Source organism: Mercenaria mercenaria, chromosome 13 (assembly GCF_021730395.1).
Source record: "Mercenaria mercenaria strain notata chromosome 13, MADL_Memer_1, whole genome shotgun sequence".
Lineage (NCBI taxonomy): Eukaryota > Metazoa > Mollusca > Bivalvia > Venerida > Veneridae > Mercenaria > Mercenaria mercenaria.
Genome location: NC_069373.1, coordinates 29,695,510 through 29,708,756, shown reverse-complemented (window position 1 = coordinate 29,708,756; position 13,247 = coordinate 29,695,510). Strand labels below are relative to the sequence as shown.

The following is a 13,247-nucleotide window of genomic DNA, read 5'->3' as shown; positions in this document are numbered from 1 at the left end:
TAAACTGCAGACAACATTTGGATATAAGTCGTTTTGTGGGTTCGAATCTTCATAAGAGTTTTTTTTTCAGATTTGTTTTTTTTTCTATTCGTTTTCATTTTTATTTCATTACTTTTGTTTGTTTCTTTCTTTCTTTGACGGTTTGAATTTGTATATATGTCTTTATATAACACAATAGCATGTTCATTATTTGCATGACTTGAGTGCATGCATTTAATCTATCATCTTTGATATATAATAAACTATTCTGATCTGCCATATCGGCTTTAGATACCTCTCTGTCGTATTGTCACAGAGCTCATGAAGGAAACCTAATTTTTATGCAAAAGTGAAATAAAAATTCTCAATACTGAGTTTCGAACCCACACGGTAAAAGATCTGTTGACCATGGACATCATGCTTTACCACTGAGCTAATTTGTAATTTGAACAAAATCCGGAAATATTTAGATTGTAACATGCTAGAAAAATGCTGAATTCCCTATGTTCCATTTTAATCTATTTATAGTCATGTTTGTAAATATCAAGTTATCGTTGGGGCATAGTATATTTTGCAAGGAATTACCAATTATTTATAATTCATATTCTTTCGCATTCAAGTGTAGCTCCTTACTACTGAAAAATAAAAGGATATTTTCACTGTTTGGAAAATTGAAAATTGAAAGTATTTCACTGAAAAAGAATTAGATAAAAAGGAATAACCATTATTTCACTCAAAAAAAAAATAAAAAGGAATAACCATATTGTTAACTGTTAGAACTGAAGATTCATAAAGTGTGATTGTATATTTACAGGATGACAGTGTGATTGTATATTTACAGGATGACAGTGTGATACTATGTTCTCAGCAAACAGATGATATATTTAATGAACCTGCGTGGCAAAGTTTGCTCACAGATATGGGAGAGGATGGCCAGAAACTGCTGAAAAAATTCTCAATCTCTTCAACAGTTCTCAAGGTTTGCTCTATGTATTGGACATTTCAGTGCTTACTAGTAACATAATGCTTGTTAATATTTAGATTATAAAATTAGGTAAGATTTTTATGCCCCTGGCATCAACTGATGTGGGAGGCATATAGTGATTGTCCTGTCCGTACGAGGTTAACCAAATGGGACCGTTTCGTCTAGCATCAATACCCCTAACTAGAATGACTTGATACTAATGCAGATGTAACCTGTGACCATTCCTCATCTTCAGACATCACCTGACCTTAGTTTGACCTTGACCTTGAACTTGACCTCGTTTTGGACTTCGTTTGCTTTGTAATGACAAGGATGCCACCGGGGGCATCAAGCGTTTATTGAACGCAGCTCCTTGTTTTCTCAGTACCCCCTTAGTTCATTTAGGAGGATATAAAGTAGGAAGGAGATCGGTGGCACTTTTATAGAAACATATGCTGTTGTTATGTGATGCTGAATAGAATGGTTTACGGTCAATATATTTCCCTACTGGTGTTTCACTGGAGGGTACTTAAGTTTGCATTTGGTCAGTCCGTCCATCCGTCAAGTTGGTCGGTCGGTCAGAAAAGCGGATCATGCTATAAATTGAAAAGAACAAGATACTTTTTCATAAAGATAAAGGGCAATATGGAGAATAAGTTCCTCTGTCATCTCTGGAAAGGTGGACCCTATCATACATTTAAAAGCAGGGGCCTCCGTGGCCTAGAATTTAAGGTTGCTGACTTCAAATCACTTACCCCTCATCGATGTGCGTTCGATCCTCACTCGGGGTGTTGAATTCTCTGAGGAAGCCATCCAGCTGGCTAATGGAAGGTAGGTGGTTCTACCCAGGTGCCCACCTGTGATGATAATGCATGGAGGGGCACCTTTGGTCTTCCTCCACCACAATAAAAGCTGGAATGTTGCCATATGACCTGTAATTGTGTCGGAGTGATGTTAAACCCAACAAAAAACAAAACTTTTAAAGCGTAGGAGATATTTTGCATGAAATGTAGAAAATTTTAGTTAAGAAGGCTGTATCATTTATCTTTTTCTTTCTATCTACCGGTCAGTCCCTTTGTCAGTTTCATAAAAAGAGATGTTTTAATGAAATTTGGTGTATTTGCTTTATATGTACGAGAAGCCAGCGAGCACTTGTAAACAGGGACATTGATGGACAATTTACTGAAAGTTTTTCATTTTTAGCTCATCTGATTTTTTGAAAAAAAATGATGAGTTATTGTCATCACTTGAGCGGTTGTCGGCGTCGGCGTTGCCTGGTTAAGTTTTATGTTTAGGTCAGCTCTTCTCCTAAACTATCAAAGCTATTGCTTTGAAACTTGGAAAACTTATTCACCATCATAAGCTGACCCTGTATAGCAAAAAACATAACTCCATCTTGCTTTTTGCAAGATTTATGGCCCCTTTTGTACTTAGAAAATATCAGATTTCTTGGTTAAGTTTTATGTTTAGGTCAGCTTTTATCCTAAACTATCAAAGCTATTGCTTTAAAACTTACAACACTTGTTCACCATCATAAGCAGACCCTGTACATCAAGAAACATAACTCCATCCTTCTTTTTGCAAGATTTATGGCCCCTTTTGGACTTAGAAAATATCAGATTTCTTGGTTAAGTTTTATGTTTAGGTCAACTTTTTCTCTTAAACTATCAAAGCTATTGCTTTGAAACTTGCAACACTTGTTCACCATCATAAGCTGACCCTGTACAGCAAGCAACATAACTCCATCCTGCTTTTTGCAATAATTATTGCCCCTTTTGGACTTAGAAAATCATTTTCTTGGTTGAGTATTATGTTTAAGGCAACTTTTCTCATAAACTATCAAAGCTATTGCTTTAAAACTTGCAACAGTTTTTCACCATCATAAGTGGACACTGTACATCAAGAAACATAACTCTATCCTGCTTTTTGCAAGAATGATGGCCCTTTTTAGACTTAGAAAATCATGGGTAGGACAATATTTCTATTATACAAAAAAAATCAGATGAGCGTCAGCACCCGCAAGGCGGTGCTCTTGTTTTGTATTTAAGGCTGGAAAGAAGCAGCTGATGCAGGGAAAAGCAGCACTAATATTTGGTGTAATAGATTCTATAGAAAGTCATGGGTCTGAAGCTAGTGTTACAATTAGAGATAGATCAGGTAATTTTACCTTTAGTATAAACATTATTTTGCATTTGAAACAACAGATTCTGACAACATTGCTAAATGTTATAATTGTGGTGATGTATTAGATTCTTTTGATAAGTACACTGTGTGAAGAAACGAAACATGGTGTGCTTTAGAGTTTATCGTAGTTTAAATGAACAGATATAAAAATAAATTGGAAAATTGAAAGTTCAAGGTAATTATGTCTCCCACCACACAGTGGTGTGGGAGACATATTGATTTACTCCAGTCCGCAAAGCTTGTCCGCACATTTCTCATCCGATTTTCACCAAACTTGAACAAAATGTGTTTGACCATAAGACCTTGGCCAAGATCGATAACTAGCCAAATCGGTCCAGGCATTTTGGAGTTATGGCCCTTGAATTACCAAAAATCGGTCTTTTTACTCTTGTCCGCACTCTAATTCGAATATTTCTCATCCAATCTTCACCAAACTTAAACAAAATGTGTTTGACCATGAGACCTCGGCCAAGATCGAAAACTAGCCAAAACGGTCCAGGCATTTTGGAGTTACGACCCTTGAATTATCGAAAAATCGGCCTTTTTCTCTTGTCTGCACTCTTAAGTCGAACATTTCTCATCCAATCTTCACCAAACTTGAACAAAATGTGTTTGACCATGAGACCTCGGCCATGTTCGATAACTAGTCAAATCGGTCCAGGCATTATAGAGTTACGACCCTTGAATTACCGAAAAAATCCGTCTGTTTACTTTTGTCCGCTCTCTAAGTCGAACGTTTCTCATCCGATCTTCACCAAACTTGAACAAAATGTGTTTGGCCATAAGACCTTACCCAAGTTCGATAACTAGCCAAATCCGCTCAGGCACTTTTGATTTATGGCCCTTGAATTACTGATTGGATCCACTCATCCAGACCATCTAATTGGATCCACTCGTCTAAAACATCTAGAGAAACTAACATTTTTCAGAGGGGCAGTTGTGGGAGACATGCACTTTTCTCAAAAGCATCTCTAGTTGGTATTTAAAAACAAGCCCATAGAGAGAACATTGGTGATGATTATCAAGTAGTTAATTTATCATTGCCTAGCGTTCAGCGTAACTAAGGGTTATTAGGGTTCAGCATAAGTAAGGGTTATTCACTTGACAGAATTGAACAGGAAAAAAAAAGTAAAAATCCCTGACAGTGGTTTCAAAGAAATGACCTTAGGTGGTCCATTGCAAGAAATTTGCAATTTTTTTTTTGGAAAGCAATGTTTATGTGTATATGTTTTTGAGTCAGTTTATACTGTTATGTTGTATTACATATTTTTCTTGGTCCTTGGTACTGAAAGCATAACTCCAAGATTTTTTTCCTGCTCTACTAACAGGCTTTCAGAAAAAGATCTAAACTGGAAATACTGCTATGGCTGATAAAAATGAATAAAACTTTTATTTTGATGTTTTTGCATATTATAGGTAGAATGCAAGGCACTATACACCGTGATCTGTTAAAGGATCACGAGTCAGACTTACAGATTGGAACTGTCCTTGTATTGAAACAGGTAATGCTGATCTCCATTATAAGCATTTTCACAGCGAATAGATCTCTTTGAATAATTTAAACAGTTTAACAGAATGATTTCAGAGTTTCTAGTTTCCCATTCTGCCCTTTAGAACATGCATGAAACTTTCAGGCAATATTAAGATTTGTGACAATTTGGTAATAGACATTGTGTCTGTAATCTTTTGTCCTCCACTTCTGTTTCATACATTTGGGGAAGTTGGCAGTTACTTGTGGAGAACAGGTTCGTACTGGTACAGAATCCAGGAACACTGGTTAGGTTAACTACCTGCTGTTACATAACTGAAATACTGTTGAAAAACAGTGTTAAACCCAAAACAAACAAGAAAGTGTTAAAATTTATGTCTGTGGAACAGGGTTTAATTTAGGATGATTAGAAAAATTTCCTTTGAATTAAAACCCCTTAAACTAATAATTGGTACAGCCAAAATTGAATGAAAGACGAGTCCATTTTAGAAATTTAGCAGGGGAAAGGTTAAATTCCATTTAGAGAAATCTATAGCTTTAGAGAAAATTGCTGATGCTCGAATCTTCGTTTTGTTGGATTGAGCAAAAAAAACCCCAGCCAGTCCTCTTGTATGGAACAGTAACTTCTAAATGAGAGAGATAAGTGCAGTAGGAAGAAACATGAGTGAACAATATTCAATCTTTTCAGATTAAGAACACACTGGAAATGGAAAGTATTTTAGTTAGAATGTTAGTTCCAGTTTGACTTTTTTCCAGTGTCTAACAGTTTGACTCATGTATTTCATTTCATCAGGTCAGCATCATAAGTTTATCAAACAGAAACCATTACTTGAACATAACACCAAATAATGTGGTGGTGTTGTATCGGGGAGGTCAGAGTTCACTGAGATCACTGAAGTTCCGTGGTAGTGAAGACTCCCTGCAGTCTGTGTTGTCGGCTCTCGAGAAAAAAGCAGCAGCTCAACAAAGTAACCTGAATAACAGTCTCTCAATGACACCATCCAGTCTTACAGGTAATAACATAGATAAATAGCAGCCTCTCAATGACACCATCCAGTCTTACAGGTAATAACATAGATAAATAGCAGTCTCTCAATGACACCATCCAGTCTTACAGGTAATAACATAGATAAATAGCAGCCTCTCAATGACACCATCCAGTCTTACAGGTAATAACATAGATAAATAGCAGCCTCTCAATGATACCATCCAGTCTTACAGGTAATAACATAGATAAATAGCAGTCTCTCAATGACACCATCCAGTCTTAGAGGTAATAACAGATAAACAGCAGTCTCTCAATGACACCATCCAGTCTTACAGGTAATAACATAGATAAATAGCAGTCTCTCAATGACACCATCCAGTCTTACAGGTAATAACATAGATAAATAGCAGTCTCTCAATGACACCATCCAGTCTTACAGGTAATAACATAGATATTACATGTGCTAAGTTTCCTTTGATAGATAGTTCCCGATTTTTGCACTGTTATCTCCCTTGAAACAAATTGGCAGCCATTTTAGGGGTCAAAATTCTAGATACCTAATAAAGATAGTTGATGAAATCAGCAAAAATATTTGAAAGGTAAAAGGACACTGGAAATTTCCTTAACATATGTAGCAGCAATACAAGAATAAAGTTTTATCAGTAAGCAGAATTTCACTGTATCTAATCTGTTTCAGATTTTATGGTAGGAATGAGCCCCAAAATGGTGGCTAGGGGAGATAATATGTGCTATGTGGAAAGCATTGTAGGAGGAGGTACATCATTTGTATGAAAGTGCAGTTTCATAACTTGCTTTATTAAGTATTATATAAATTTTTAGATGATATAGAACTTTAAAATAAAACTTCACAGAAAAATATGGATCTGGACAGGGCCTCGAGCCTGGGGCCTTGAAATACTGTTTCAATGCTTCATTGACTGTCAGTCTGAGTTTCAGTTTCTTTCCAATTTGATGATGAGTTTTTGCACGATGACAGTTGTGTCATAGAAACAGCAGTTTTGAGGAAAAGAGTTGTTAAGAGTTAAATCCAGGTTTTGGAATTTTCTTTTCAAACATCACCAAATCGTAGAAAGAAAAAGTTTTACATGAAAATTAAACAGCATATAAAACATAATATTATATATAAGTTTAAAAGCATCATCAGTTTGCTCACATATGTATTTAATTCTGGAAAGGGACTGCATAAGAGTCCATACTTCTGGACAATTCAACGCCTTTAAACACTCCACATTTTAAAGAACTGTTACATGTCTTTGTTCTGATGTAATTGCAATAATGTCCCAGTGCTTAAACTTCACATAACTAACTTAAACTTAAATTTGAACAATTGTTTGCTTTTATTTCTTTACAAATGGCATTCTTTTATAAAGGGGGACAACTTTTGAGAATATTTTAAGTATCCAGTGGTACAGGACGGTAAGGTAAAACATGTATTAGACAGGTAGATTGTTGGTAAAAATGTTATTCCTTTACCAAATATTTCTGTGATTTGGTGATACACAGCTAAACCTTAATACCTGGGGTAATAATAATCAGTAGTGATATTGTAAAGAAGTTAAATTTAAGTACTATTTTAATAGTAAGAGTTAAATTAAGCCATTACTTTTTAGCTCAACTCAAAAAGTAGAGCTATTGCACTCGCCCCGGTGTCGGCGTCGACGTCACTGTTGGTTAAAGTTTTTGATAAAGTCAAATATCTCTGTTACTGTCAAAGCTATTGACTTGATACTTAAAATAGTTATTTACTATCAAAGTCTACACCAGGAGAAACAATCTCCATAACTCTGATTTGAATTTTGACAGAATTATGCCCATTTTTAACTTAGAATTTTTGGTTAAAGTTTTTGATAAAGTCAAATATCTCTGTTACTATCAAAACTATTTACTTGAAACTTAAAATACTTATTTACCATCAAAGTCTCCACCAGGAAAAACAATCCCCATAACTCTGATTTGAATTTTGACAGAATTATGCCCCTTTTTAACTTTTTGGTTGAAGTTCTTGATAAAGTCAAACATCTCTGTTACTATTAAAGCTTTTGACTTGAAACTCAAAATAGTTATTTGCTATCAAAGTCTACACCAGGAGACACAATTCCCGTAACTCTGTATTTACCATCAAAGTCTACACCAGGAGAAACAATTCCCATAACTCTGATTTGAATTTTGACAGAATTATGCCCCTTTTTAACTTAGAATTTTTTGTTAAAATATTTGATGTCAAATATGTCTGTTACTATTAAAGCTTTTGTTTTGAAACTCAAAATAGTTATTTACTATCAAAGTCTACACCAGGAGACACAGTTCCCATAACTCTGATTTGAATTTTGACAGGGTTAGGTCCCTTTTTAACTTGGAATTTTTTTTACTGGCAAAGCTCTAATTCAGAGTCAAGCACTGAGAAAAGTCGAGTGTGCTGTCTTACGGACAGCTCTTGTTTGTCTTAAAATGAGAGAATATTTTGGAAATTCAAGAAACGTTTAGGGATTGCGTAAAGAAGGGTTTGTCACAAAATTTTAAAATGAAAGTTATTCCTTTTTGCAAAGGATTTTAAAAAAGTTTATGTTGGAAAATTGTTGTATGATATTGCAAGTTTGAAGAATCTCTAAGTATATCTGAATTAAGTGTATATACCTTTTAGAAGTGTTGAGTTCAGTTTTCAAGTGTACTTTTGTGATGATATATTGAGGTTTGGTCTGGAAAAATTGTTTGGTTTCTGGAATCAAGGGGATCCTGTTTACCAGGGTAGCTTTCAAATGAAATAAGAAAGCCAAATTTAACCTCTACATAACATGACCTTACCTTTTGTTATTACAATTATTATAGCAGTTCATGTTGGAGAGAGGTGCATGATATATAATAAACATAAAAGTGCCTGTGATTATTCTTCCATCTATTTTGTATTTCAGGTAGTGCAAGGCATTCATTAACTGGTTCTGGTACTGGTACTCCTCAGCTCTTTGGTGCTTCACCACTGACTGGATTGGGTACCAGCACACAACGATATGGTGCATCTTTAGGTACTCCTGTACCAAATCAGAGACTGTTTAGCCCTCAAACACCTGTCACAGGCAACTCACCGAGTATACAAGGATCTGCGCCTACAGTTGTCAGAGATGTTTCTGTTGTAGAAAGAAATAATACAGAAACTTACACAAGACAAAACACTTTGACACCAAACTTTAACAACACCAGATTTCAGCAACGAATGAGTACACCTATAGGAAGTACAAATCATAGATCAGAAAATGCTGTATCAGACAGTACATTTTTCAGTACCCCTAATACAAACTTTAAGGTTGTCCCTGTCCAGAATAATACAAATTTGTCACATCTCAATACAAAAGGGAATTTATCATTGACTAACCAAAACAGAGGAATAAACACTGCAGAAAATGACACAAGATATGACACAGGGTCATCAGGTAATGCTGTAACTAGTGTTTCTGTAGCAAACTTTCAGCAACACAATGTCTCAACAAATCCAGTGTTAAATACACCTAGCACAGGTGGAAAGTCAAAATGGAAGTTCAAATCTCCACCAAGTAGAAGTGGTAGCCTTCCTGTATCACCTGATTTAAGTGCCATACCTGGGAATTCTGTAAACAATGGGGTAGGAAGTATAAATGGGATTAAACCCAGTGCTCAAACTAACACAGTCTCTTCAGGAAATATGAATAGAAAAGGTACCTTTCAGTTTTCCCCAGGAAATATAGCAAACAGTAAATCCAGTGGACCTGTTGGTAAATCTTGTCAGCTGAATGGCAGTCAGAAGACTGAAAACAGTTCAAGAGTTAATTCATCTCTAAATAGTGGAACAAGTTCAGCATGGTCTTTTAAAAGCTCAAGGATTGTGCCAACAGTCAGTAAGATGGAAAGTTTGTGTGGGCAGACAGACAAGTCTGTAACACATTTTAGTGAAGATAATCTCTGGGAGGATGGTAAGTGAATTCTCTGTGTTTATGTTAGAATGTATTTATAAGGAAAATAGTTCATTTACATGAAGATTGTTTATTGAAAAATTTCTAATATTTTTAGCTCACCTGAGCACAAAGTGCTCATGGCGAGGTATTGTGATCATGCTGTGTCCGTCGTCCGTCCGTTCATTAAGTCATCCATCCGTCGTCAACAATTGTGTTTAAATGACATCTCCTCCAAAACCACTGAATGGATTTTGATAAAACTTTACACAAGTGATCTCTGGGTGGCCCTCTTTCAATATTGTTCAGATGGTTCCAGTTATTGAACAGATGGGTCATTATGGTTAAAAATAGGTTTTCAGCTATCAAACTTTAAAAATCTTCTCAGAAGCAGTAATAGCTAGAGCATTGATATTTGGCATGTGATATCAGGGTTTGACTGTTTACTGTTACTATTCAAATTATTGCCCTAGGTTAAAAAATGACCATGCCCATGTGTGTGACATGTAAACCTTATATAAACCTAACTCAGTACTTGAACTGTTGTGTTATACAAACACATATGAAGTCTTTTACACAGGTGAGCACTTTTGGGTCAGTGACCCTGATCTTCTTAAAACTTTGTTGACGTGTTTCTCTCTATAAAATCGAGGTTAAGTTCAAAATGGGTCATTAGGTCATGGGATCAAATCATGGGAAAAAAACTTGTTAATACAGGAGACTCTTCTGGATCTTCAGGATTCAGTTTCAGAGATGTGAGGGTTGATTAAGCAACAGTGTGGCAGTAGTTAAAGAAGGGCAGGGCTTGGCACCCTACTGCATCACAGTAGAAATAGCACTATGACAAAAGTATGCTTTATTGTGCGTTTTCATTTCAGTGTGGAATTTATCTGGTAATTCAGCAGGGAAAAATGTATTTGATATTTTTCACTAGAATAGAACTGGATCTATGATATTGTTCACATTTATTTGATTGGTAGCTTGTCAGTAAACAACTTTTATAATACTGGTATATATGAAATGCTTCTATGTTATCCTTGGAAAAGGCTTTTAAAAGAGACTTCCTGGATGTATCGTTTAGGCACTGTGTCTCCACAAGGAATGAATTCAAAAATTCTGTATTAATGCCTTTCTGAAATACTTGTTATATACGTATATATTATTACTGTGTATGTTTTCCATAATCAGTTTTTACTGGTGCCATTCCTTAATCATTGCACTTATACTGCATTTTTTAACCAGTATTTATGTATCATACTATGATCCTGTTTATGATTTTTACGCCAAACTCTTTGTTTAATTTTGACGTAGTCGTCATTGACGTCGTTTGACGTTGACGTTGACGTCACTTCCTTTGTTATGTTTATTTTGAACCCTGAAGAAGGCTAATGTAGCCAAAACGTTGGTTAAAAATAAAGTGACTTGTTTTAAAAAGTTTTTGTAGTTTTGACTACTTTTAATACTTATATGTATGTAACTGTATAACTTGTTGCACCATTTGATATTGTAAAATTTATGAATGTAATTACGTACATTTCCAAAGTAATTAGATTTTAAAAATTTGGTTTCTAAGTTTAACAGTTTATTCTAAAACATATAGAATTTTAGTTTAACAGTTTACAGTACAAGTGTGATTAAATAAATTACATTTCAAAGTAAATGACCCCAAGTCTATTCACAATGTAGGAGTAAGATGTGAAAATGAGTGATTAATATAATCAGTGTTATAATTTTAAATAAGTGACACAAAACCTTATGTATTTTCAGATCTGACTGATGATCTGTTGTCACAGTTGTCCGAGGATCTTTCTTCATGAGAGAAAAAGTTGGAAGACTTCAATCAACAAACTGGAATATTTGAAAACCGAAGAGTTTCAAATAACATCTACCAGAAAATACTCTCCTTTCTGTTTGTCTACTTTTATGTAAACATACTGCAGGATTGACTTACAGAAGTAAACTGGATAGACTTTCATTCAGAAAAAACCTCATTTTAGTCTTGAAACATTTTTTGCAAAATTAGCAAACTTGCCAGTATAGATGTCATAACAGTATGATGTAATAAGTGTGACATCATACACAAGATCATAACACTTGGTCAGATAACAAAACCTCTGCATTTTTAGCTAGACTATTCAAAGAATAGTCTAGCTATTCAACTCACCGTGGCATTACCTTCGCTGTCACCTTGGTTAAAGTTTTGAATGCAAGTACATTTTTAGCTCATCTGCTTTTTTGAAAAAAAAGTGATAAGTGATGAGTTATTGTCATCACTTGATCGGCATTGGCATTGCCTGGTTAAGTTTTATGTTTAGGTCAGCTTTTCTCCTAAACTATCAAAGCTGTTGCTTTGAAACTAGCAACACTTGCTCACCATCAATAGCTGACTCTGTACAGCAAGAGACATAACTCCATCATGCTTTTTGCAAGAATTATGTCCCCTTATTTGGTCTTAGAAAATATCAGATATCTTGGTTAAGTTATGGCGTTTATGTTAACTTTTCTTCTTAATGGTCAAAGCTTTTGTTTTAAAACTTGGAGCAGTTATTTGCCATTAAAAGCTGACTCTGCACAACAAGGACCGTAACTCTACAGTGCTTTTTGCAAGAATTATGGCCCCTTTTGGACTTAGAAAATCATGAGTAGGACAATATTCCTGTTATACAGACAAAAAAAATCAGATGAGCGTCTGCACCCGCAAGGCGGTGCTCTTGTTTTGTACATACAGCTATCATGTAAAGGCATATAGCTTTGAAACTTATTTTTTCTTTTTCTTGGTCAATAAGCAACCTCACTAGGTCAAGTCCTATAACTCTGACATGCATTTTGGCCGAATTATGCCCCCTTTTGGACTTGTATAGAAAATTCTTGTTAAATTTTTGCATGCAAGTTGCTGTCTCTATAGATATTTTAACATTTAGGGTAATATTCCTGCTTCTGGGAGCATTTTATGGACAGCTCTCTGTTGTTGTTTTTTTCAGCTCACCTGAACATAAAGTGTTCTTGGTGAACTATTGTGATAATGTTGTGTGTGTTGTCGTCCATCTGTCGTTAACAATTTCTTAAAATGACACCTCCTCCAAAACCACTGACTGGATTTTAATGAAACTTGGCCAGGATGTTCCTTGGGTGGAACTCTAGATCAAAGTAATGTAAACGATACCGCTTTGTTGCACATAGGGGCCGCTAGAGCTAAAAGTAGAAAAAGCTTCAAACAACTCGATAGATTTACAATGATCTTAGAATTGAACAAGGAAGACGTCAAATCTGGATTTCCAGTTTAATCTAGAATTTATCATTCCTAAATATCTTCAACCTTGTATGCTCATTTTTTCTGTTGATTTTTTTTTTATGTAGACTTGACTGTTTAGTTTGAATCAGATACAAGTTTGTAGTTAACAAAATGTAAGAAATCTATGCATAATGCTATTAGTCCTATCATGGTTTAAGGTAAAGAAATTAGCTCAGTTTGCATGACTTTATGTTGTTATTATTTGTCTAGTCAAAATTGTTTTTCTTTGATCATGCTTCTCATTGTATGGAGATTACATCAGTCAACAACATTAGTCTCTGTTGCTTTGAAGTTTGAACATGTTGATTTAATGAAATGATATTTATTGCAGTAAAACCAATAATAGCTGTAGATGGTACTGTAAAATTCTTTATGTTCCAGTCAAGCATTGTTAGATATTAAGAGTATTT

General features: G+C 35.0%; 1 protein-coding gene across 1 annotated transcript in view; it reads left to right on the top strand.

Annotated features, from left to right (window-relative positions):
* The window catches only part of LOC123529056 (uncharacterized), a 27,158-nt gene extending 13,911 nt beyond the window's left edge, over window positions 1-13,247 (top strand). The window contains exons 5-10 of the mRNA XM_053521403.1: window positions 821-958; window positions 2,992-3,100; window positions 4,544-4,629; window positions 5,410-5,629; window positions 8,535-9,566; window positions 11,313-13,247. Coding sequence (XP_053377378.1) covers window positions 821-958; window positions 2,992-3,100; window positions 4,544-4,629; window positions 5,410-5,629; window positions 8,535-9,566; window positions 11,313-11,362 — 1,635 coding nt within the window. The 3' untranslated portion in view covers window positions 11,363-13,247. The remainder of the gene's footprint in view (window positions 1-820; window positions 959-2,991; window positions 3,101-4,543; window positions 4,630-5,409; window positions 5,630-8,534; window positions 9,567-11,312) is intronic.